The sequence below is a fragment of the Octopus sinensis genome, linkage group LG4 (genome assembly GCF_006345805.1).
Source record: "Octopus sinensis linkage group LG4, ASM634580v1, whole genome shotgun sequence".
NCBI classification, from domain to species: Eukaryota; Metazoa; Mollusca; class Cephalopoda; order Octopoda; family Octopodidae; genus Octopus; species Octopus sinensis.
The window spans coordinates 8,980,544-9,007,561 of record NC_043000.1 but is presented as its reverse complement, the minus strand read 5'-3'; the positions used below and the strand labels follow the sequence as shown (position 1 = coordinate 9,007,561).

The 27,018-nt window shown below is 37.9% G+C and overlaps 1 protein-coding gene across 2 annotated transcripts in view; it reads left to right on the top strand.

The window, feature by feature from the left end:
* LOC115210762 (tetraspanin-33) overlaps positions 1 to 26,052 on the top strand; it is a 104,737-nt gene extending 78,685 nt beyond the window's left edge. For both annotated transcript variants that reach the window (XM_029779479.2, XM_036501741.1), the window contains exons 2-7: positions 3,390 to 3,578; positions 15,385 to 15,567; positions 17,068 to 17,202; positions 20,080 to 20,130; positions 21,466 to 21,585; positions 24,291 to 26,052. In XM_029779479.2, the coding sequence (XP_029635339.1) occupies positions 3,390 to 3,578; positions 15,385 to 15,567; positions 17,068 to 17,202; positions 20,080 to 20,130; positions 21,466 to 21,585; positions 24,291 to 24,416 (804 nt within the window). In that variant the 3' untranslated portion in view covers positions 24,417 to 26,052. The remainder of the gene's footprint in view (positions 1 to 3,389; positions 3,579 to 15,384; positions 15,568 to 17,067; positions 17,203 to 20,079; positions 20,131 to 21,465; positions 21,586 to 24,290) is intronic.
* Positions 26,053 to 27,018: the final 966 nt, after the last annotated feature.

Sequence of the window (27,018 nt, the reverse complement as noted above, 5' to 3'; positions counted from 1 at the left end):
TGTATGTATGCATGTGTATAAGTGTGTGTATATATTATATATACATATATACATGCACACACACACATACACACGTATATGTGTGTGTGTGTAGGTGCAGGAGTGGCTGCGTGGTAAGAAGCTTGCTTACCAACCACATGGTTCCAGGTTCAGTCCCATTGTGTGGCACCTTGGGCAAATGTCTTGTGCTATAGCCTTGGGCCAGCCAAAGCCTTATGAGTGGATTTGGTTGATGGAAACTGGAAGAAGCCTGTTGTATATATATATATGTATTTCTGTGTTTGTCCCCTCTCCCACCATTGCTTGACAACCAATGTTGGTGTGTCTACCTCCCCATAACTTAGCGGTTCGGCAAAAGAGGCTGATAGAATGTGTACTAGGCTTGCAAAGAATAAGTTCCAGGGTCAATTTGTTTGACTAAAGGTGGTGATCCAGCATGACCGCACTCAAATGACTGAAACAAGTAAAGAAGTAAAGGGATACAATCCAGCCATAAGTAATGAAAGAATTTACCATCCAATTTTCATGGATGACCTTGAACTTTGCTCCAAACTTGAGAAGTAGCTGCATTCTTCGGTACAGCATGTAAGAATTTTCAGTTGAGATGCTGGAATGATAAGTGTGTCATACACACAAGGAAAAGATGCTGAAGTTTGCCAAATAGCAAGGTAATAAGATCATCTAAGAATGATGAAAGATATAAAGTATTTGGGTGTGTTGCAGGATGATGAGGTAAAAACAGAAGGAAATGAAATGCTAAGTCATAGAATAAATGTAAGAGGGAGGGCAAGAGAGACCTCAGAAACAAAATAAGATGGTACAAATGTTATTAATGAGATCAGTGAATGAGGAATACTTGTGTTACTAGTGTTTATAATATAGTCTTTGTTCATTGAATAACAAATGAACTTGGTGAAACAGACAATAATAATAGCATGCAATGTGTTTGGGTTATTACATCTGTGAAACTGTGCTGGTAGAAATGTATTATATATACAACAAAAACAAGGAAGAAGTGTATAACTAATACAATACAGTTGGCTTTTCTAGAACTCAAGATATTAGAAGCTTAGGAAGATCAATAATGTACAAAGAAGAAAAGGATTATGGAGAAACTGAGAGAGAGAGAAATTGAAAATGGAAATAAAGTGTTAGCTTTTAGAGAAATATCCACAAGACAGCAAGTTAAAGTTGATGTTGGACGAAAGGTTTGAATAGTGAATTGCTAAAACTGCCTCTTTTATTCTTCAAGAATCTTTTGCAAAGTCCTTGAAAGTTGAAGAGACTTGTTTTGTTGCTACTTGAGGCATTGACAAAATCAATGTTGAATTCTGTTGTTGTCAACTATTTTTCATGTAGGAAAGTGAATATGAAAATGTCTTTCACAGAAAAAGCACTTGGTTAGGTACACAGAATTGTTAGGAAGACAAAACATATCAGTATTATTCAGTTAAGACCTATGTTCTGGTTCAAATTCTGCATTGATCAACTTAGATTTGTATTCTTCCAGGGGTTAATATCCAGTGCTGGAGTTGGTTAAATACTAGTTTGAGGAAAAAGTTTGTGCACTGTGAGTCACCATTGAACATGACACGAACTGAATGAACACACATACCACAAAAAGCATACAAGATAAGAGTAGAATTATAATAAATAAGCATTTATTGTCAAATAATTCTTGCAGAATATGTCTTGAAGCTAAGAGGGCTATATATTACAAATATATTGGCCTTTGTATGTATATACTTGTACAAACTTGCCCATGCATGTAGATATGTGCGCTGCCTTTTAGCTGTCACATTAGATGTCAAGTAATGTGAAAATATTTTATAAAGTTTTTTGATTTAGGACAATATAAACTGTTCTTTCTTACATAATGTCCAAGATTATTTTATATAAGTGGAAGTAATGAAATGAATGTAAATCACCCCATGTCTAGAAAGACCCCCTGGCTATTCTCCAGAAATAATTGGAAGCAATTAACATACTTTATTATTAATAGTATGATATAAACTAACCCAGAGGCCTAAGTGTTGGTGAAACAATGCTACTACAAATAATTCTTTCTGGTTTACACACAAGATTAGCTAATTTGTGGGGAGGATATTTAGTCAATACCACCAACCCTAGTACTTGACTGGTACTGTATTTTATCAACTCAGAAAGGGTTGATAAAACGTTGACTTTGGTGGGAGTTGAACTCAGCACATTAGAATTGGAACAAATACAACAAAGCGTTTTTTACCAATGCTCTAATGATTCTGCTGAATGAAATAATTTACAAGTGTAATGTGTTGGTGTTTATAAAACATGCACAAGTGTAGGTTGTTGTTTTTTAGCCCCAGGTCAATCCTGAGTAGCTCGATGAGCAAAGGCATTTCAACCATGATCATGTTGTTTGTTCCTTCTTGAGCCATGCCTGGCTCATAAGGGCCGGTTTCCCAGTTTCATTGGCATATAGGTTTCCCACCTGGACGGGACGCCAGTCCATCACAGGTGAGCTGCAAGATGCAGGAGGAAAGAGTGAGAGAAAGTTGTGGCAAAAGAGTCAGCAGAAGTTTACCATTACCTTCTGCCAGAGCCGCATGGAGCTTAGGTGTTTCGCTCATAAACACACACATTGCCCGGTCTGAGATTCGAACCCATGATCCCTTGTCCGCGAGTCCGTTGCTCTAACCACTAGGCCATGTGGCTCCACAGCCATGATCATTCTATCTTTTATTAAAACAGCAGCATGTGATTTGGGGGGAAATTTGGGTACTATTTGTAGGAGATTGAATGATAGAACAACTCCCATGTTTGTTTGAGGGACTCGCTTGCTGCTTTGAGGGATTCCTTTGTTGGCTCAAGGGGCTTCCTTTTCAATTCCAAGTATTTTTTATAACTGTCAACAATTAAATTTAATCATCATCGTTGTTTTAACAACCTTATTTTTTAAAATTGAAACTGCAATCTTGCATCATAAATGTGACACTATCATCACTTGGGCCTTGCACCTTCACACACACACACACACAGATAAGATAAGATAAGATAAGGTTCACATTTTGCCACTTAACCTTCTGAAGTGAAAATACCATGTGTAAGCATACTAATGTATCCTGTTTACATGGTAATAATAATTTCTACTTGTTTGGTGTGTATTATTGTATTAGTGTGCACCCATTTGCTTGGTACACATTATTACATCAATCAATCATTGAAAGTTTGAAACAGCTGTAGAGATATATCTATGACTTATTTTTTTGCCAAATATATTTATCTTTGCATTAATGTAATGTCCCTTATGATACATTGTCAGCTTTTGTTCCTTTATAGATACACACACATACAAACATGCAATATTCTATTTTATTGTATATACATAATTCTCTGTTTTTTCTTTGCAGGTTGGTGGAGTTTTGTTTGTTGCTTTATCAACATGGCTGTTGATAGATAAAAACAAGCTGGTCCGAAATTGGATGGAATTTTTCTTGGATCCAGTTTCGCTGATTTGCTTATCTGGTGGCATTGTTGTGTTTGTAGCGTTCTTTGGATGTATGGGATCATTGCGAGAAAAGACCTGTTTCCTTCATGTGGTAAGTACCTTCGTTACTCACTTCTTACAGAAGTTAATGTTTCAGTTAGACTCTGCTGTTTCACCCACTGCTGAGACACCAACTCCTGCGCTTGCAGATGGAGTAAAACATCACCTTTCAGTATTCAAGTGTTTGCTCAAAATATCTCTGTATTTGTGTGTGCGCATGTCTAGTAAGTTCACTGTCATCAATTCACTGTTTCTTCTTTTGTTCAATAAGATAGTTTTAACTATTAATGGTGAGATACTATGAGTACATTTTCTTGGTAAACTTTCCACGTGGTAAACTTTCCTCGTGGTGAACTTTCCTCGTGGTGAACTTTCCTCGTGGTGAACTTTCCTCATAGTGAACATTCTTCATGGTGAATTCATGGTGGTGAACTTACCTGCAATTGTGTGTGTGTGAATTCACATTAAAAATAATCTGCTCCTAAGTATCATATAAACCAGTACAATCAGTAAGTAAACTAGAAACTCTGCTCTAGGGTTTTATGCTGGTGAGTAGAGTGTGACTGGACACCCTTTCAGAGCAATAAAATACCTGCATGTTTCCTCTGGGGGTGCTCTTTACTGAATGTCTAATGAAATCTGTACAAATTTTGAGTCAAAATCTTTCGTGATATATCATCATTGTCATCACAGAGTGTCCATATTCTATGCTGGCAGGAGTTGGACAGTTTAACAAGCTGAAGAACAGCATTGTGCTCTTATTTCTGCTTTAACATGGTTTCTGTCTTTGGATGCTCGTCCTCATGCCAACCATGCCAACCCCTTTACAGTTTGTACAGGGTGCTTTTTTCCCCCCATTTTCCCTTTTTGTGCCACTTGCACTAGTCAGGTGACTATGCAGCTTGCATGACTACAAACCCCAAAAGGGAATCAGCTTTATGCTCGGCAATAAGGAGAAGGGTAAAGTATTGGAGAGAAAAAGAGCAGAGCAGAACAGGTTTCTTGTAGAGGAGTTACATGACTATTCCCATTTTAGAAGAGAGGGTAAGAGTGATTGGCTAGAGTTAGAAAGATATAAAGAACAGCAATGAAGTGTTGGGGAATACCTTCAAATTGGGCGGGGGGGGGGGGGTAGAGGATGCCTGATAGTGCAGAGTAGCAGAATAGTAATGATGATACAGTAAAGAGAGAGAAAGAGATGACATGCTGTTGGGTAGGTTGTAGGAGTGGATGGGGAAGAGAGAGGCAGGCATAGTGTATGAGGAGGGTGAGATGTATGATGGTAGGAGAGGAGAGATTATTTGATGGCACAGTGAGGTCAGGTGATCAATGAAAGTGTGGGTGGAGAGAATAGTATTAATGGATGAAGGACGGATAACAAATAAAGTGGTTCTGGGTAGTAAGAAAAGTGGTATCAAGGAAGAACTGCAGTTTGGGAGATGATGCTTTGAGATGTCTTGAGGAAGAAGGAAATTAGGTGAAGGGCCTAGCTGTACACACACACAACTCTCCCAGCACTCAGTTTCACCAAGGTGGGTGGGCTTTCTTGAGAGCAATATATTGCCAGTCATCCTTGTTAAGAATGCATCTTCTCTACAGTAACACACTTGTTTCTGTCCTCATTTGAGATCTCTCTCTCTCTGATGGCGTAATGTTGTATCTCTTTTACAGCAAGGCACCTGTTTCTGTCTCTCTGTCACATTCTCACCTTTCATCATCTGGCACACAACCATCTCTTCCAATTCCCTCCTCAAAATTACTTTGATGATCCTGCTAGTGTTGTTGCCACATAAAAAGCATCCAGTCCACACTATAAAATGGTTGGCATTTGGAAGTGCATCCAGCTGTAAAAACCATGCTAAAACTGACCTTATCTGTGCTAGTACCACGTAAAAAGCATTTAGTCCATTTTGCAAGGTGGTTGGTGCTAGGTAGGGCATCTGGCCATAAAAACCGTATCAAAACAGACACTGAAGCATGGTACAGTCTTCTGCCTGGCCAGCTCCTGTCAAACCATCCAAACCATGCATGGAAAGCAGGCGTTAAATGATGATGGTGACAATAATGATCTTGGTCCTTTCTTATCTCCTCTGTGAGGTTCAAGGTCTTGAGATCAGCCTTCACCACTTCATTTCATGCCTTCCTCTTGTGCAAGCTCCATCCACATTCAGTGATTGGCACTTCATTACGTAGCTGTTCTCATCCTTATGCATTATGTGTCCATACCAGTGCAGTCTTCTTTCTTGCACACTACATTCTGGTTCCTCCTATGCCCAGCTTTTCACTCAGTGTCTTTGTACTAAGACTTTCATGCACCCCCACTTTGCACATCCAACGGAGTATACTTGCTTCGTTTCTTTCCAGCTTTCTCAAGTCCTCTGCATTCAAGATACATATCCCACAACCATGCAGAAATGCAGTTCTAAAAAGGAAAGATCTTTGTGGTCATCAGTGGTAGTAGCTCTCTGAACTTTCTCCGCCCCATCCTTATTCCAGCTACTACACTTTCAGAGCAAGCACCTCTCTTGCTAATTACACCTTCTAACAAAAGCTATCAATTACTTCTAAGTGAGCCATTCCAGTGTTTAAGAGAAACTATTTTTGTGAGCTCCAAGTATGTACTGGTCCAGTGCCTCTATCACACATGAAGCTTACATTTGCAGACAGTCTGCCTGTCACTCCACTACATTCTTTGTATGTCCATATCTTATACTGGATACAGTGTATGCAGTTCATACCTACTCGGTTTCTGCATTTTGAACAACATTACTCTGTTGTGTCTGGGGAGTGTCAGTTTCTTTTTGTGCCTTATAATATAACACACTCACCGGTAAAATTTCCACTTTTTTCTTATTTTTATTTTCCTCAAATTTTACCAGTGAGTGTGTTATATTATAAGACCCAAAAGGAAAATGACTCTCCCCAGACACAACAGAATATGCTTCAACACACGAACTCATTTAAAGAATCTTGCAAACCAAAACCAAAAACGAAATAGAACAAAATTACAAGATCCTGTCTTCTTTCCAACTTAGTATAAAACCTATGTCTTTGCTACATTTATCTTAAAATCCTCTCTGTTCTCGCTTCCATACCAGGAATTTCTTCTCTAATTCTTCTGTAGATCTAACTTTGAATTCTTGAACATCAGCATGCAACTATTCCTCTGCATGTGTGTGTGTGTGTGTGTATGAGATCCTCATAAGTTTTATGTTCTTTTTCTCATGCTTGCATCAGTTGGATGGCTCCTTTGTAACACACGGTCTTCTTTGTCTTCTTTGACATATTCAGAGACAAAACAATGGAACTTCCAATGCTCACTTTAGTTTCTAGAGAAAACCTGTTGAAATAACTTTAAAAAGTGGTTAATTATTTTTGTACATTTGCCTCACTTAAAGAATTTATTCACTGTCAGCCTGCCTGTGATCCCAGTATACATTTTTATTTCTTTATTGCCCACAAGGGGCTAAACATAGAGAGGAAAAACAAAGACAGACAAACGGAATAAGTCAATTAGATCGACCCCAGTACGCAACCGGTACTTAATTTATTGACCTCGAAAGGATGAAAGGCAAAGTCGACCTCAGCATAATTTGAACTCAGAACATAAAGACAGACGAAATACCTCTAAGCATTTCACCTGGCGTGCTAACGTTTCTGCCAGCTCCCTGCCTTGAGTCTACATTCTGTGCACCTGGAGTCCCTCTCTACCCCTTTCCTGCATATTGAGTACAACCATTTCCCTGATGGCAGCATAGTCCTATCCTCTTTCCTACTTCCTAAAACTTTAAGTCTTTGCCAAGTTCTCTTCAAGGCCTCTTGAGTTTAGCTTTGTTTCCACACCTGGAATTTTTCTATAAACTCAGCTGTGTGGATTAAGTTTATCAGTATTTAGGAGTAACCATGGACAATTGATATTAAACTTCTCTGTTATATTATTTACAATATTTAATTTATTTCTCTATTCTCTGTTATGTTTGTTTATCTATTTATTTATATACACACACAAGGGCGTGTGTGTGTGTATATAAAAACTCATTTTTTTTACACCAGTTCCTTTTGGTGTTAGAATGGGCTACACTGGAATAAGAAAACTAAAATTGCTGATGATGAAACAGGCTCGCACGCACACACACACACACACACACACACACATACTCACCCATACTCACCCCCCCATACAGGAATTATTTGTTATATATATCATAAGTTTAGCAAAAGCAAGCATAAATATAAATAGGTTTCCACTTGGCAGGATAGGTTTATGTCCCCAATACTTTGAATAATAGTCTTGTGTACACACACCAAATCAGTTTTTCTCAGTCCATTGTTTTATTGAAAATATGTGTGGGATTGCTCCAGCACAACAAAAGTACATAGTTGAGTATATTAATGTCATATTTAAATATTCATTTAGATCATTTACATTCTGAACATTTGGGTGTGGCTCTCTCTCTCTCTCTCTCTCTCTCTCTCTCTCTTTCTCTATCCATCCATCCATCCACACACACATACACACACACATATATATTTATATTATATACATACAAACATAGCATGAGTCATAAGAACTAAAATAAATTTAACTATAGGTGCAGGAGTGGCCGTGTGGTAAGTAGCTTGCTTCCCAACCACATGGTTCCGGGTTCAGTCCCACTATGTGGCATCTTGGGCAAGTGTCTTCTACTATAGCCGTGGCCCAACCCAAGATTTGGTAGACGGAAACTCAAAGAAGCCTGTCATATATATGTATATATATATATATATATATGTGTGTGTGTTTGTGTGTGTGTGTTTGTCCCCCTAGCATTGCTTGACAACCAATGCTGGTGTGTTTATGTCCCCGTTACTTAGCAGTTTGGCAAAAAAAACCGATAGAATAAGTGCTGGTTTACAAAGAATAAGTCCCGGGGTCGATTTGCTCGACTAAAGGTGGTGCTCCAGCATGGCTGCAGTCAAATGACTGAAACAATCGCTTCTGTTTATAATTTTAAAATAGTGTAGATCCTGCAAAAAAATCCTTGCTGGGATTTATCTTCAGTGGTTTACAAAAGGTATGCGAAAGGATTCATTTTGGCGGAATTATTTTACACGCTCATCCCTAAATCCTGAAGCGAGAGCCATGTTGTTACAAAGTAAGATTCTTTTAGGTTAAAGATGTCTAATAGATTCTAAATATAGAAGTTGTCTAATTGGTGGGGAATAAATGAGGTGAGCACTGGATGCATAATGTTAACCTGCATGAAAGAATCAAAGAGTGCAGGTCACCTGATAGATCAAGAGGATATTGAGGACAACAGCTGGAGTGTATGGGAGAGACAGCTGCAGTGGTATAGACATGTAATGTGATAAAAATTGGATATGCTGTTTGTTGAATGTACTTGTAGGAAGATGTAGTGATGTATTCTTTGATGAGGCTTCAAGAACAAGAAAAAAAGATAAAAGACATGCATCTGGTGACACATGCATCTGGTGACTTCTCCAAAGTATGTTATGCTAGAATCATCAACATTTAACGTCCGTTTTCCATGCTGGCATGGGTTGGACGACTTGACAGGAACTGGCAAGGGGTTGCACCAGATTCCATAGTCTGTTTTGATTTGTGAAATAAAACCTTGTTGAACCAAACAGACTTCAGCTAGCAATAATATGTTCTGTCCTAAGAGTATAATATACAGAGTGTTAATAGTAAACTTTGGACTTATGAACTCAGACGTCCACCCATCCACCTACTTCACTTGGGTGGCTTGTTGGGATAGACTTCTCAGGCACCTTATCCATAGGGTTCTATAAGAAGCAACCTTAATTGAACATTCTAGATAGATTTCCAGGCATGACCAACTGAGACTATGGAATATTATCCAACTATCTTGTTCTTGGTCTACCCCTAGGCCTGCCGGCTGGTTGATTCAACTTGAAGAATCGGATTTGCGATTCTTTCCTGCAACATTCTAATCAGGTTCAGTACCTTAAATTCATGAGCATTGATTGGAAATTACTTACAAATGTATTTTCTAGTAACTGTTTAGATTTTGGTACATATGACTTGACTTGAAAAAGCATTCACCTGGGGTGGGTTGAGCTGGCTTCATTCATCCTCAATGCTGCATCTCTCCCAAACGCCGACCAGGCCTGGCGATTTGAGGCTAACGACCGCATGACCTCCAACCACTTCTTATTACAGCAGCGAACGCCGTAGACATGGGGGCCCAGGTTGGGTTCCAGATCAGCCTTGACTGTCATCAGCCAGGTTTTTCGTTGTCCACCACATCGCTTTCGCCATCCCTGAAGGGGAGCTGGGGCAATTGCTTCGTAGATGAATTCTCCTGGCTATGACCCATCCAACGCAGACGTCTCGTTAGGATGACTTGTCGGAGGGAGGTGATTCTGGACTGGTGTCGCACCGAATTGTTGGAGACAAATTGATCCCATTGGACAGGAAGGATGCGAAGTAGACAGAGGTGATCGAAGGATTCTAGTCGCTTAATATCTTCCACCCTCTGAATTGATGGATGGCTGGATTGTATGTGAATTAAACATATAAAGCAGTTAATTGAGTATTTCAGAGGAATTATGGTTATTGTAATTGAGGATCTGCTGAACTATTAAAAAATCCATCTGTTACCTACAATACATGGAATAGTATTGAAAAGATTCCTAATTTACATACAGTCTGAGCATATTGTAGAATTTAAAGAAATGATAGGTTCACACCATAGAATTTGAAATTATGGTCTTTATTAAAATTGTTGTTTCGTCGAGCACTAGATGTCTGGATTTGTTTTTACTACATTTTCTGACTTCAACATGAAACCAGGTTCTATAATACATTACGAATGTTAGAAGATGCTAAACAGTCCGAATGTAAAAATTTTTTTTTTCCAGAAATAGTTCCAGATCTGATAATTTTAAAGTTTAAATTTGTGCAGGTTTTCAATACATGGGAGGCAACTCTTTCTTTCCTACAAATTGCTAGTCATTTATAGGTTACTTCCCCTTGATAGTGATGTTTCTTGTTTCGCCGGAATGAAAGTACAAACGGTCAATAATATAAAGTACATACGGTCAATAATACTTGCGGTGAGACACATTCAAGTAGATTGTCTAGACTAATGTCTAGATAATTTATTTCAACGTGTCTGACAGTCCATCACTGTACCATTTCGTACTGGCCGGTGGTTAAACATTCATCTGTTCTTTCTACCGGTTCGGTTCCCTTTGCTGAAAAATAAAAAGAAACTATTTCTCATATCAATTTATTATCAAGAGACCAGCCCTTCTGTTAGAGGCTTCTAGTGATATTTAGATCCTGCTTTTCTAACTGTTATATATCAGACGATGGCTTGCTATGTCTGATAAAAGCTGCTTCGCTGTAATTCACTCTAGTCTCAGTAATTATGGTGAAACTGTTGAAGGTTTTATTTTTAAAAAGGCTAACGGCAGTTCCATACTCTTTTAACTGTGATCATACAGGGCTACCAGCTTGAAGGCTTTTGTCGAATAAATCGGCCACGGAACTCATTGTAAATCTACTACGTGTTTTATTGGACCCTTTCTGCCGAACTTGTAAGTTACGAGAACGTAAATAAAGTAGCACCGGTGGCAAAGTGGTGGTAGACCAACACAAAGACATATACGCAATGACATCCGATGAGCTTCCACAAAGTTTCTGTCTATCAAATTCACTCACAAAATATTGGTTAACCTGGTGCCATGGTGAAAGGTGTTTCGCAGTGGGACTGAACCTGGAACCTCGTGGTTGTGAAACAACCTTCTTAACCACACGACCAAGATTGCGCTTAGAAGGGAAAACACGGGTTTGATTTTCGCAAAAACGTAAACAAGGAGGAAAAAAAAAAAAAAAGGAGTGGCTGTTTGGTAAGTAGCTTGCTAACCAACCACATGGTTCCGGGTTCAGTCCCACTGCGTGGCATCTTGGGCAAGTGTCTTCTGCTATAGCCCCGGGCCGACCAATGCCTTGTGAGTGGATTTGGTCGACGGAAACTGAAAGAAGCTTGTCGTATATATGTATATATATATATGTATGTGTGTGTATATGTTTGTGTGTCTGTGTTTGTCCCCCTAGCATTGCTTGACAACCGATGCTGGTGTGTTTACGTCCCCGTTACTTAGCGGTTCGGCAAAAGAGACCGATAGAATAAGTACTGGGCTTACAAAGAATAAGTCCCGGGGTCGATTTGCTCGACTAAAAGGCGGTGCTCCAGCATGGCCGCAGTCAAATGACTGAAACAAGTAAAAGAGTATTAATGATGAGAAGCAATTCTTCAACGGGTTCCACCCGTGCCCCTGCTTCTCCTTTCTGCCTGGAATCCAGGATGTCAAGAAGCAGAAAACGGTGAAATTATTCGCATTTGCTGAAACTCTTCCGTGAAGTTGACGAGAGTTATGTCCCTTGTCTTGTAGGTTGCTCTTTCTTTGGATGCGATTAAATCTAGTGGCTGCTTTAATATATGTGTGTGTGTGTGGTTGTGTATGACTTAGACAAGTGTTGATAGTCATACAGCCAAGAGGTCTGTTTTGTAAAGTGGTTCCAGGTTTGATTTAGTTGTACAGAAACTTGGAAATGTCTATAGCCACGGATTGACCAGTACTTTGTCAGTGCAAAGTTCCCATAAGCTTCTTCTCCCTAACACACACACCATTTGGAGATTTATGTGAGAACAAGTTCTTGGTGTCAGCAAAGATGGCTTGAAGAAATAGTGCCTTCAAATAAAAATTCCCTAGTATGATATTTTGTTCAGTACAAGTTATTCAGACAATCCCTTTGTCAAAACCGTTCATAAGAAATGCAATGAAAGGCTGAGCCTTTGTTTTTTAAAATTTTTTTTGAGATTGCATTGAGGGTAAACGGTTTTATCAAGTACAGTATTTAAGTTCAAATGCTAACATTAAGAATTACATAGGCACAGGAGTGGCTGTGTGGTAAGTAGCTTGCTTACCAACCACATGGTTCTGGGTTCAGTCTCACTGCGTGGCACCCTGGGCAAGTGTCTTCTACCAAAGCCTTGTGAGTGGATTTGGTAGACGGAAACTGAAAGAAGCCTGTCGTATATATGTGTTTACATCCCCGTAACTTAGTGGTTCAGCAAATGAGACCAATAGAATAAGTACTAGGTTTACAAATAATAAGTCCTGGGGTTGATTTGCTTGACTAAAGGCGGTGCTCCAGCATGGCCACAGTCAAATGACTGAAACAAGTAAAAGAGTAAAGAGTAATTCCTAAATCCTTGGAAGGACTGAAAGCAAAGTTGCATCTCTTGGAATTTTGTTTCAGAATGGAAAAGGATTAACGCCATCATCCTTTAACATCCGCTTCTCCATTATTCCATGGGTCAGGTGTAATTTGTTGATGCAGAGTTTCTGCAGCCAGATGCCCTTCCTGTCACCAACCCTCATTTGTTCTTAATGAAGGTAATATTTTCCCATGATGAGACATAGATTGGAAACAATGTTGTATGTGTGATGGTGTATGTGCATGTTTACAATCATCACATGTCAAGCCAAGGGTACACACACACACACACACACACACACACACACACACACACACACACACACACACACACACACACACACACACACACACACTCACACACACTCACACACACACACACTCACCACACACACACTCACACACACACACACACTCACACACACTCACACACACACACACTCACACACACACACACTCACACACACACACAGATATACACAAATACATAACTGGCACATCATCGGTTACAATGACAAGGGTTCCAGTTGACCCAATCAATGGAACAGCCTGCTCATGAAATTAATGTCCAAGTGGCTGAGCACTCCACAGACATGCATATACATAACATAATTCTCAGGCTGATGACGCAGAATGTGACATGGTTGACCCTTTCAAGTATGACTCATTTTTGCCAGCTGAAGTGGACTGGAACAATGTGAAATAAAGGGTCTTACTCAATGACACAGTGCAGCACCAGAAATTGAACTTATGGCTGAGAGCTTACTACCCGAACCGTGAAGCCATGCACCTTCACTCACATATACATAACACACATCATCATTTAACATCTGTTTTCCATGCTGGCATGGGTTGGATGGTTTAACCCTTTCGTTACCAAACCGCCCGAATAAAATTTTGGTTAATGTGACCAAACCGCCCAAAGCTGCCCGAATTTACCTACTCATATTTAAATGAGAATATCAGAGCAAATCTCTTAAGTACATTCGTGAAAATACGTATTATACTTCGTAAAGAGTTCAACTACAGTTTTGTACAAAAATCAAAGTGTAATTTTAATTCCATGAATTTTGGGAGATTTTTTTCCGAAATTTGTTCCTATTGTGTTTTCAAAATTTGTAATTCTGACAAAAAATGGATACGAATTTCATTATATCAAGCAGCGAGTCAGAATTCGAAGGATTTTCTACTGAAGACCTTCATAAATCTAACTCTATGACTGAAAAAAAAAGCATGTGGTATTTGATAATGAATCTGATGTTTCATTTTCCGAAAGTGAAAACAGTGAATCCGAGAGCTCCGACAGCGATAAAGAAAATGAATTGGCACCTGAATGGAGTGAAAATTTAAAAACTGTTTCTTTCGGTGATTTTTCTGCAGAAACTGGACCAAGCCACAGACTTTCCCAGGAGAGTAAAGTGATAGACTATTTCTTTTTACTTTTTCGAATGAGACTATTTGAAATCATTACAGCGAAAACGAACCGTTACGCTAAATGTAAACAAAACGAAAGAAAGGATAGTTTGTTATTTCCCACAACCTTAAATGAAATTAAGGCCTATTTTGCCATAAATATTATTATGGGTATCAGAAAGTTACCCAGAATAACAAATTCTATCGTAAAATTTTGTTGTATACCCAATTGAATATTAGCTAATAACCCATTTTCTATAGCGATGTTTGAACAAAATTTTAATAATTTTATACTTTGTTGAATTTACCTGTATCTACCTGCAATTAGAGTCACTTTGTGACAAAAATTATAGTATAGAATTGGTTGAGAACATTTCATTAAATTATCTTCCAAAATTCACGTTAATATATTGATAAATAAAAAAGTTATAGTTGTTTAATGAAACCAGACTAAATTTATGATTATTTTAGAAATTAATTGAAACACATAAGGGGTGTATTTTGGTCAGAAATATAGAAACGAAAGGGTTAACTGAAAACTGATAATCTAGAGAGCTGCACCAGGTTTCAATCTGATTTGGTATGGTTTCTACAGTTGGATGCCCTTCCCAACGCCAACCTCTCCAAGAGTGTAGTGGGTGCTTTTCTTTGCACCAGTTACAAAACATTAGCATCAGCCTCATCTACGACCTCACTTGGCTTGACAGGTCTTCCCAAGTGTGGTACATTGCCAAAGGTCTCAGTCATTTGTCACTTCCTCTGTGAGGCCCAAAGTTTGAAGGGTGGCTGCGTTTTACATGCCACATAAATATGCATACGTACACTGAGCTTCTGCACAGTTTTTACCCACCAAATCCACTCAAGGTTTTGGTTGGCTCAGGGTTATAGTAGAAGACACTTGCCCAAAGTACTGTGCAGTGGGACTGAACCCAGGACCATGTGGTTGGGAAGCAAACTTTTTAACCACACATAAAAAGAAATTACTTTGTTTGATGCTTTACCAGTTCTCTTCTGATGTTCATAATATTCATACCAGTAATATACAGGGGAATGTTATTCCATTGATATACCCATCCACTACAACTATTATATAGCTATTTATTGCTGTGAAAGAAATCATTATTACATTCTAATTCAATCTTATTTTGTCTTTCACTAAAATATTGTTTTGTGTCTTTCCTTCTTCCAACAGTATGAAATTAGTATGGTTGTCGTCCTAATATGTGAAATTGTCCTCTCCCTGTTCTTTTTTGTCATTTATTCCAAACCTGGTTTAATGACTGAAATCAATATGGAGAAATTCTTCAAAGGTGTTGTTAAATCATACAGAGAAGACCTTGATCAACAAAACTTCATTGATAATTTCCAACAGAAGGTAAGTTCCATTTTCTCTCTCTCTCTCTCTCTCTCTTTCCGTCTCATTCTCTCTTTTTTTCTCTCTATTTCTTTCTCTTACTATCCTTATTCTCTCTTCCTCTTTTTCATCTCTCCCCCCCTACCCTCTATCATTTTTCTATTATTCACTCACTTGCTTCCTAAAGTTTCCAGACCAGTTCTGTTTAATAAAAAATAACTTATTTACCCAAGTTTTAACATCATTTCCATTGAAACAGTCACCTTGAACAGCAATACACCAGTCCCAGTGTTCCTATCACTTTTGGAATCTGGCTTGGAAATCATTTTCTGTAAGCAAGTCCTTGTAAGTGAGAAGAGATGGAAGTCCACAGGCGCTAAATCTGGGGAATAGGATGGGTGTGTAGAGATACTGTACTGTTTTTGGCGAGAAACTCACAAGTGAGGAGAACTCAGTGACAGAATGTATTGGCATTGTGAAGAATTCAATTCTTTGCGCTCCATACATCCAGTTGCTTTTGCCAAACGTCTTCTCTCAAATGCTTCAAAACATTGCAGTAGAACTCCCAATTGATGGTTTGGCTCTGGGAGAGAAATTCTTGATGCACAATATCTTATTTCTGGGGTTAAGCTTGTGGCAGGTCTTTGAGATTGTTCGTCGTCTTCGAGGGATGTTCTTCTGCTTTTGAAGCACCAGTGTCACTTGAAACATTGCATACGACCCATTGCCCCGTCTTTGTAAGCTTGCCAAAGCATGCTCAGTGTCTCTGTAGCAGACTCCCCAAGTTTAACACAAAATTTCACACTGGTTCTTTGTTTTACCAGTTCTCTTCTGATGTTCATGACAAAATCACAGACTACAACATACACGTGATCACTAAAACATAGATTTCACAACTTGCAAAGTAAACAGCAATGTGACTCAGCACACTTCCTCATGAAGGTCACTGCCAGCTCTCACTGCTCATACAACCATGTGCTGCCATCTGTTGGTGCACTACAGAACTTGTCCAGGAACTTTTTGATACCACCTCATACAACAGTTATTGTCTGTGTAAACCTGTTTCAGTATAGATGTAGCAGTTGTTAAAAACATTGCTTTATAATAAACTATTTTCTATAATGATATTTTGTGTTCCATTGAGGGAGAGCTATAACTTGGTTTTTGGTGTTGTAAAATAGGGATATCTCTTATTTGCTTTCAATATATTGTCCAATCAAAGCTGTAAGCTGGTAGAATTGTTATCACACTGGGCCAAATGCTCAGCAGTTTTTAGTCTGTCTTTATATTCTGAGTTCACATTCTGTTGAGGTTGACTTTGTCTTTCCTCCTTTCAGGGTCAATAAAAAAAATACCAGTTGAGCACTAAGGTTGATAATCACCTTGCCCTCTCCCTTCAACTTGCTGGCCTAGTGCCAAAATTTAAAGCTAATATATTGTCCAATTGCATGCTTTATGCTTGCTATTGCAAGTATTTCTACCACCTACAGTACATTTTTAATTAACATTCTCTTTCATCAGCTGGAATGCTGTGGCATGAATGATGATCCAAACACTGGTTACAAAGATTGGAACAGTAACATGTACTTCACCTGTAGTGCCAATAATACCAGCCCAGAGAAATGTTCTGTACCCTTTTCATGTTGCAAGAAGAAGGTATGTAAACATTTGCCTTTTTTCATTCACGGAGATTATTTGCCTCCTTGTGTTTCTGTTTTTGCCTTTGACGTACTTTTCTGTTCATTCCTATATCTATGTTTATGCATACGTGTTCACACACACACATCGTTTGTTGTTTTTAATTTAGCCAATTGTTGTTACCTGAGGTTGGTCCTGATCAAACAGCTCGATGACATGTTGGCGTAATCCTGCCTAGCAAAAAGCTTCATTACACAATCCATCACACAAAGCCATAAAGTTGTTATCAATGATTTTCTGGCTATGTTTATTCTCTTGATATCGTGTTTCCAGGACGATATAATCTAATGTAGCCATCCTTTTTTAATGACAACATAGTGTAATTTGAAAGATCGGTGGCACATATCCGTGCCGGTGGTACGTAAAAAGCACCAACTGATTATGGCCGTTGCCAGCCTCACCTGCCACCTGTGCCGGTGGCATGTAAAAAGCACCCACTACACTCACGGAGTGGTTGGCGTTAGGAAGGGCATCCAGCTGTAGAAACACTGCCAGATCAGACTGGAGCCTGGTGCAGACTTTTGGCTTCTCAGACCCTGGTCGAACCGTCCAACCCATGCTAGCATGGAAAGCAGACGTTAAACGATGATGATGATTTGGCTGTTATTTCTATAGATCTTATTGACTATCTTAAGGTTCCTTAATTTGGCGTTTCTTGATTAGCTCCCTTTAAAGAGTTGTGTTGGAATTCAAGAAAATGACATCAATTCTAAGAGACCAACACCAGGTCTTGTCTACTTTTTATTTTTTTATAATTTTTACAAACGTTGAAGTGCATCCACTGATTTATAGTGAAAAGGAAATAGGCAAAGTGGTGATGTTTATTCCGTTTTTAAGGGCATTTAACTCCTAAAGTACCATATTGCAGGTATCGGCACCTGTTGTCAAATCTTCAACTGCATGAAAGTATTTCAAATGGTGTTGCTATTTTGAGAGTCCAAAACTGGAACTAAGCACTCTTCTGTGCGAGAAACCAATTTTAGCCTTGTTTGAAAATGAACTTTCTGGCAAAGGACTTCCTGATTGTTTAGTTTTTGTGTTTTATCAAGTAAAAAATTCTGTAGACTTTTTCCTTCTTTCAGTTTTTGAGCCTAACTGTTAATACCTTGAGCAGTGTGTTAGAATTTGGTGATATTATTTATTATTTATCTATTGATGATTTAATGTGAAAATCAATGCTCAACATTCACTTATTTTGTAATCATCTAAATATTATTCACCCTATATGAGCAAGTGAAAGTTATATGACAATGGGTAAAAATCAACAACTGGTAATACTTCATTGAGAATATACACCAATGACCGTTATCAGCAAATTTCATCCAGATCCATGTGATATAGTTAACTCTTTTGATAGCTATCCCTATATCTATTAAAAATAATAATAATAATGAAATTATTGTATACAGTGCTCAGGTGCACCACAACTTGTCACAAGAGCATATAAAGCATATGCAGTAATGTACAAATGTCTTGAAAGTGAACAGTGTATGAGTCAGATACATGCTTGCGTGTGTATGGAGGGGAGAAAATCAGGTGTAGTGTTGGCGAATCTCAGGAAGCATGGAAGTTTTGAAGGATGCAGTGCTCCGACAACTAACAACTGATGCTGGCAGTTTGTTCTATATTTCAGCAACTCTTAGCGTGAAAAAATGTTTCTGAAAGTCATGTACACTTCCCTGCATGAAAGTGATCTAAATTAAGGTCTCCCATCGAAATTTCATGTTGATTTATGTTGGAAGTACCAGCTTAATAATGACAAATGTATTTTAATAAATTCTTCATTATTTTCAAAATTAATTGACACAAAGGCTGTGTATTTTAACAGAAATATGGTAGCCAAAATAGTTAATACTGGACCAATTGCATTTTCTAAAAATCTAGATTCTCACAGGATCAAGATATTGATCCTGCAATTATTCTATTGTTCCAGTTGAGAAAGCATTACAGAAGTTTAACCCTTTAGCATTTAAACTGGCCATATCCGGCCAAAAGTATTCTGCCTGTTTTATGTTCAAACTGGCCAGATCTGGTCTCTCACACCAATCCTACAATGTCGTTTTAAAAATTAACAGCCAACTCATCAAAATCTCATAGCTACAAGATAATGTATGATTAGTTCAAAACAAAGTGGATGAAAAAGCATTAATTTTGGTAGAATAATGCAAACATGGTTCATGGTCTCAAAAATTTGTCCTACGAAGAAAGGCTAAGGACGCTCGATCTTTATTCTCTTGAAAAACGCCGCCGCCGTGGTGATCTCATTCTCGCCCACAACATCATAAGCGGAAAGTGTAACCTCTCGAAAGAGCTGTTCTTCACTCCTGCTCCAGAGCGTCGGCTGCGGGGTCATTCCGGAAAGCTCTACCTGCGACGATTTCATCTCAATCGAAGGAGAGGAGCTTTCTCCGTCCGGGTTGCGGATCCGTGGAACAAGCTGCCAGACGAGATGGTGAAGATGCCGACGACCGCTTTGTTCAAAGCCTCCCTTGACCTCAAGTGGCCTGAACTCCTTACATGAACACCACCCTGTACTTAACTCCATGTCCCCCTACATGGCCTTGCTATTTGCTTTTGAGCCAAATTAACTAACTAACTAACTAACTAACTAAAGGGTTTGTGAGTTAATTTTATGACAAATGTAAATTATGGCCATGATTTCAAATTTCATTACAACCAGAAAAATAAATAGATAAAAATGAAAATCTAACAATTTGCACAGAAACAAATAATTTTAATTATACTAAGATATAGTTTTTAATTACATGCATTTTTTATTTTTATTTATTTATTTATTTTAAACTGATGTCTTAATGTCTTTCTGTATATTCTCAGGAAAATGGTCTCATAAATTTAAAATGTGGCAACAAAATGTTAGATGACAATGTGAGTTCTTTAGAATTGTATTTTGTTTTTAATTCATTTTTGAAAATTGTTTTGATTGTTGTTGTTTAAATTCTTGAAAATTGCTTATTTTCCTTTTTGATTCTAATTACATTGTTTTTGAATAGTTTTTAATTACATTTCTCTTGTGAAAAAACTTCTTGAATTGTTTTTAGAATATGTTTGTTTTTAGGTACTTTTAAATTTTGTCTTTCTTTAATTTTTAGAATTGTGTTCTGTTTTTACATATTTTTTATACTTGAGCTGTTTTTTTCTTAGTTATAGCAGGATAAAGTTTCAACTTTTGTTCTTTAAAAAGCAAAAGCAATTCAAGATGATTATTTCAGCTGGATACACAAACGAAATACTTTCATTTAAAAATCCTCGTTGTCTCTCTATAGCTGTAGTTTCTGATTAGGGTGCCACGATATACCATAGACCATACTTAAGAGAGCTGTGATGTTTTAAATATGAACAATAAAACTGGCTAAAACTTGCAGCAAACACATGTGCAGATAAAGATGCACATCATAGGAAGACAGAATGGACTAAACAGAACGAGAGGATGCATGTGTGAGGAAAAGATGTTGAAGAGGAGGTCATGGATGGGTGATGAAAGATTTCCAGACAATGAACATCACCATCAAATTTAAAACTAAATAATAATGCAACCTTTTGGAATGCAACAACATTTTGTAAATACACATATATATATGTGTGTGATTATCTCTCTCTATATAAACGGCAGTTTGTCTGTGCGTGTTTCTGTGTGTCTGTTTTCTCGTACCCTCACTCTGACCACGGCTTTCAACCGATTCTGATGAAACTTGACACACACATAGCCCAATGTCATAATTCAAAACTAACGCAGCGAAAATTTTGAAAAGTTCCCCCAGTTCTGAAAAAGATCGATAAATTCGACATGGGGTCGAGAATCAGAAACCCAAACCACAGACCGTCTAGGGGACGCAACTCCACCTTTTTAACTCTCAAAAAAAATTTACCATCATTTTTCCCCCATTTTTTTGCTATAACTCTCTAAAAATGCTTTATAGTTATTTCCCTTACAAACCTGAGAAACGCCGGGCGATACTGCTAGTATATATATATGTGTGTGTGTGTGTGTGTGTGTGTTTATATAGATAAATAGATAAGGTGTCTATATACAACGCTTTCATCTTAGCCATAAACACCATATATGTGTGCACTCTATATAGTGGATGGTTTGCGTCAAAAGGGTCCTGGATAATTCACAAATAAACCCATGAGATTATAGTTGTAGTATATTTTATTGATGAAATAACTAATAAGAATTTTTTTTTTTTTCTGTTTTTCCAGATGTTTAGTAAATTTGGTTCTGCTATCAACACCAGAGGATGCCAGTATGCAATCAGAATGTGGATAACAAATAACATGCTAAAACTAGGTGGCATCATACTTGGAATTCTCGTCCCACAGGTAACAACTATCCATTGTTACCTGCTAATTGACATACACACATAATTATCTATAATTTGGTCATGGTTTTGTTCATTCCTTTTCACATCTGTTTTACCAGGCTTCTTGCATGGGTTTCATTAATTTGTATTGTTGAGGCTTTGTTTTTACCCTTTAACATTCAGATTACGCTATCAGATGTAAGTTTATTTATTCACAATTTTGAATTTATCGTGCGTTATCTTGTGGGTTCAAGACGTTGATGTGGTTTATTTTTAGAATGACATTATAGGGTAGGTGTGAGAGGCCAGACCTGGCTGATTTGTTTATAAGACAGGTAGGTTATTTGGTCTGGATATGTCTTGGTTTCAATACTAAAGGGGGAAACTGGAAGTGCATGGCTTACTGGTTAGGCTGTTGGATTGAGTGACACATGTTCTTGAGCAAAACACTTCATTTCACGTTCCTCCAGTCCACTCAGCTGGCAAAAATGAGTCACCCTGAAACAGACTGGCATCCTATCCAGCTGGGGAATATATATATACCATGAAACTGGGAAACTGGCCATTATGAGTCAGTATGGCTCAAGAAAGCAACTTTTAATGGGTGAATGCCTGGTGCCCCTTCCAGTTGCTAATCTATGATCTGTTTTTCAAGCAAGGAAGTTTTGATTCTGTTTTTCTTCAAAAGTGCAGAGCTGTCAGAAGATTTATCAACAAAGTAATCCTAGCAGATGTCATCATCTGTAGCTCATGTATTTTCATGCAAAGTACATAATGTAAATGTTCAAACACATGTATGCTAGCAGATGCGCACATGCCCACACACACACACACACAACTGTCTTTGTTCAGTTTTGATCTATCATATTTATTCACAAGGCATTGGTTAACCAAAGGCTAAGATGCTTGTCCAAGATGCCACACAGTGGGACTGAACCTGAGTCACATTCTTGTGAAATGAATTTCTTAACTATACAACCATTCTTCTTGAGTTTACTTTGTTGCATGCATTTTATTCCAAGACATCTACTACTACCTCGCTACCCACACATTTTCTGCAGAATAATCTGGTTGTGTGTCTTACTACTCAGACATGTCTATGTTTGTATGTGAAGTGAATGCCCGTTGTATTCTGCAGTCTTTTGCTAGATTCAGTATCATTAAACTGTACCCAGTTGAACATCATCTGGGAGACGGCTATTACACGAACCTCAGTATTTAAACTTTATTGATTTGGGGGGAAATAATTTGAACTTGTAAAATGATTGGCGCCACTGTAAAGTGGTTGGTTTTCGGAATGGCATCAGCTGTTGAAACCATGCCAAAGCAGACACTGGGGCATGATGACCTATCAGATCCTGTCAAATCCTCCAATCCAGGCCAGCATTGGAACATGGATAATAAATGATGACAACGATGTAACAAATACCACTTTGTGTCTATCTTTGTATTGTCTCCTTCATCTTTCACCCTGGTGGCAAATAGATGAAATCATCATCAACAACAAGGTGGTGAGCTGGCAAAATTGCTGTTGTGTCAGACAAAATGCTTAGCAGTATTAACATTAGACTTCACTTTACGAACTCAAATTTTGCCAAATTTGACTTTGCCTTTCATGTCTTCAAGGTTGATTAAAGAAGATCTAGTTGAGCCCTGGGGTCAATGTAATTGATTATGCCCCTCCCGACAAACTTTCAGGCCTTGTTCTTATCGCAGACCAAATTATTATTATTATTATTATTATTATTATTATTATTATTATCACTTTTATTGAGGGTGCCTGACCTGCTGGTTAGGGTGTTGTGCTTATGATCCAGTGATCATGATTTCAGTTCCTAGACTGGGTGGTACATTGTATTCTTGAGCAATGCACTTCATCTCCCATTGTTGACACCTGATGCATGGTACACCACACACCTGTTTAGACAACATTGATTTGGTGGAGAGAGTGAGCAAATGTGCAGCACAAATATTCAAACACTATAAACAAATCATTTGTGTAGGCCACTTGGCAAAAAGCTGCACATTCAGATCTCATCTTTGATGGGAGAGTCCATCATTTAGGTGGTGAGGTGGCAGAATTGTTAGCATGCCAGACAAAATGTTTTATGTTCTGAGTTCAAATTCTGCCCAGATCAGCTTTGCCTTTCATCCCTCTGGAGTCAATGAAATAAGTAGCTGTTGATCACTGATTTCAATGTGTTTGACTATCTTCGCTCAAAAATTCAGGCCTTGTGCCTATAGTAGAAAGAATTATTGTTGCATCGAACATGCTCAGCTTGCTGCGAGAGATGTCATTCACGTACCAGTTGTTCACTTACTATGAACTAAATTTGTCTGTTCTTTTCAAGTCTCAATGACTTTGTAAGACTTCTTGCACTGCCAAGTAACGCTGTTTTCTTATTTCTTTACTGCCCACAACGGGCTACACACAGAGGGGACAAACAATAACAGACAAACGGATTAAGCAACTGGTACTTAATTTATTGACCTCGAAAGGATGAAAGGCAAAGTCGACCTCAGCCGAATTTGAACTCAGAACCTTAACAGCAGACAAAATACTGCTAAGCCCAGTGTGCTAACGTTTCCGCCAGCTCGCTGCTGTTTTCTGGAGGTTTTTTTCATTTTTTTGCTTTTCTGCTTCCTTCCTGATGGTATTATTTAAAAAGAAAAATGAATTATTTTCATTCAGTTTCTCATTATTTATTTGTTTCTTCATTCCAGTTTTTCCTAATCCATCTTGTACGTGCATTCAAGTCACAGATTGCCCATCAGCGTGCCAAATTAAAGAGAAGTGAAATGCTATTACTTCAAGTGGAAGGACATGGGGACATTTCTCATATTTCATAATCTTTGTGTAATTTGCTAAAAGAAATTCTTGGATTTAAAAAAGAAACATTTTTTTTTTTTTTGGTTTTCTAAATTAAATCTGGTTTTCAAAAGGAAAGAACAGATGACACACACACGCACACACACACACACACACACGCACACACACACACAACACACACACACACACACACACACACACGCACACACACACGCACACACACACGCACACACACACACACGCACACACACACACGCACACACACACACACACACACACACACATGTACAATAACAACTGTGCTTTGTTTTTCATTTTACTTCGGTCAGAAGGAGACAAAAAAAATTTTCACATAATGCAATCTTTTATGTAAATTCTTGGGGAAATTGGTTTAAATGTTTTATTTTATATTTTGATTTTAATTTTTTAAAAATTCTGGTTTTCAGAAATGAAAACAATTATAATGCATCACAAACACACATATATATTTATGTGTGCATATATATATATATATATATACATATATATGTACAATCAGTAACTGCAAAAGCTTCTACAAGCCAATGAAGGCAATCTATGAGGTTGTCCAGCATGCTAGAAAAAGCAGTCAAGTTTCCCTTAACCTCCCCCACCATTTTACTTCATAAAAGAAGGGCGACACAATATTTTTTTTTAAATGAGCTTAATCACAGAAATTTTAATTAACTGAAATTGCAACATATATTTGCACAAATCTCACGTCTATTTTACCACTAAACTCTTATTTTAAACATTAGAAAGTAATAAAATAGATGAGCCAAAAAGGAGGAAATCCTTAATAAGACTAATTAGAATACAAATGACATTTTAATTACATATTTTTTATTCATATTTTGTTTTTCCCAGAGGGCTTTTATTTATTTATTTTTTCTTAAATTAGTTTAAGAATTAATAATTTGGAAGCGACTTTTATAACAAAACATTTATTGTCCCTGATCTTCAACTCAACACATCCCTTCCATCATGACAAGGGCTATCAAGAAGGTTGGGGGCCCTATATTGAGCAAATGAGGGTGCTTCTATGTGGGTACTTGACGAGCTAGAAATAGTAAGCATCATTCCCTTTAATCACACCCTTTGATCCTTATATATGAAAAGACATTCATGCTAGAACACCTTTGATCATAGGTCTTTTCAACCAAGGCAGACCTGTGGTTAAACAACAACCACTGACAACATACAATACTAGAATGTTCTCAACAATCATTCTCCCACTCCTCAATTGTCATCACTAGCAACAACAACAACAAATAAAGATATCTTTATGTTGTTGATTGCCTGCTAGAAATAGCAGCAAAATTTACCTTTAATTACACCCAGCAATCTTATAAAAAAAAAACACATTGAGCAAATAGTCCTAAATCTTGGGGTGGGTTGTGGGGGGCAAAAAGGGGCAGGATGGCCATAGCTGGAATGCCTTTGATCAAAAGTCTACTTAGTAGTGTTAAACAACAACATCTCTCCCCACCTCTGCCTTCTAATTTATTACAACTACTGCCGCCACCACTACTACTAGCGACAATACTGTAATATCTTCAGCACCCTTCTTCCACTTCATCATGTCTACTACTACCACCACCACCACCACCCATACCAACAAGTACTTAATTGTCCAAATAACACCTTTCTCTCAGTTTAACACAGCTAATGACATCAACAACTGCATACATAGTTGTTGATAAAATGGAATTTTCTTGGAGATGAATATTATAATTATTAGAAAAGATTGCTATTATTATTATTATTGTTATAATGGATGGTTAAAGGCAGTGGATTGGCAGAATTGATTGAGTACTCAACAAAACACTTTGCAGTATTTAGTTGTGGCTCTTTGCATTCTGAGTTCAAATCCTTTGGAGGTCTATTTTTGCCTTTCACCCTTCCAGGGTCAACAATAACATACCAATCAAGTACTGAGTCTGATATAATCAGCCCTTTCCACTCTTAATTTCTGGTTTTGTGCCTATGTTAGGAATTATTAATATTTGTCTTTACGTTCTCAAGTTCAAAATACTGTTGGGGGTCAACTTTGCCTTTTTATCCTTTCAGGGTTGATAAAATAAGTACCAGTCAAGCACTGGGGCTGATGTCATCGACCTACACACTCCTCTGAAATTGCTGGCCTCATGCCAAATTTGAAACCACTATTACTATTATTATCATTATTATTATTATTGGCAAGCTGACAGAATTGTAAGCATGCTGAGCAAAACGGCTAACATCATTCTGAGTTCAAACTCCGCCTGCCTTTCATCCTTTCAGGGTCAATAAAATAAGTATCAGTTGAGCATGGAGGTCGATGTAATCAACTTTCCCCCTCCCCATACATTTCAGGCCTTGTGCCTAGAGTAGAAAGGGTTATTATTATTATTATTAATAATAATAATAATATTGCAGTGGATGTGGTAGAGATCTGGAGTAAAATGTCTTGCAGTAAATTAGTTTCATGCTTTTATTTCTGAGTTCAAATTCATCGCAAGGATCATCCTATCAGAGCCATCAATAAAATTAAGTAATTCAGGGTAGATTCTATGAGTCATATATAATTGGCTGGCCTCTCCCTACCAGAAATATAATGGAGTG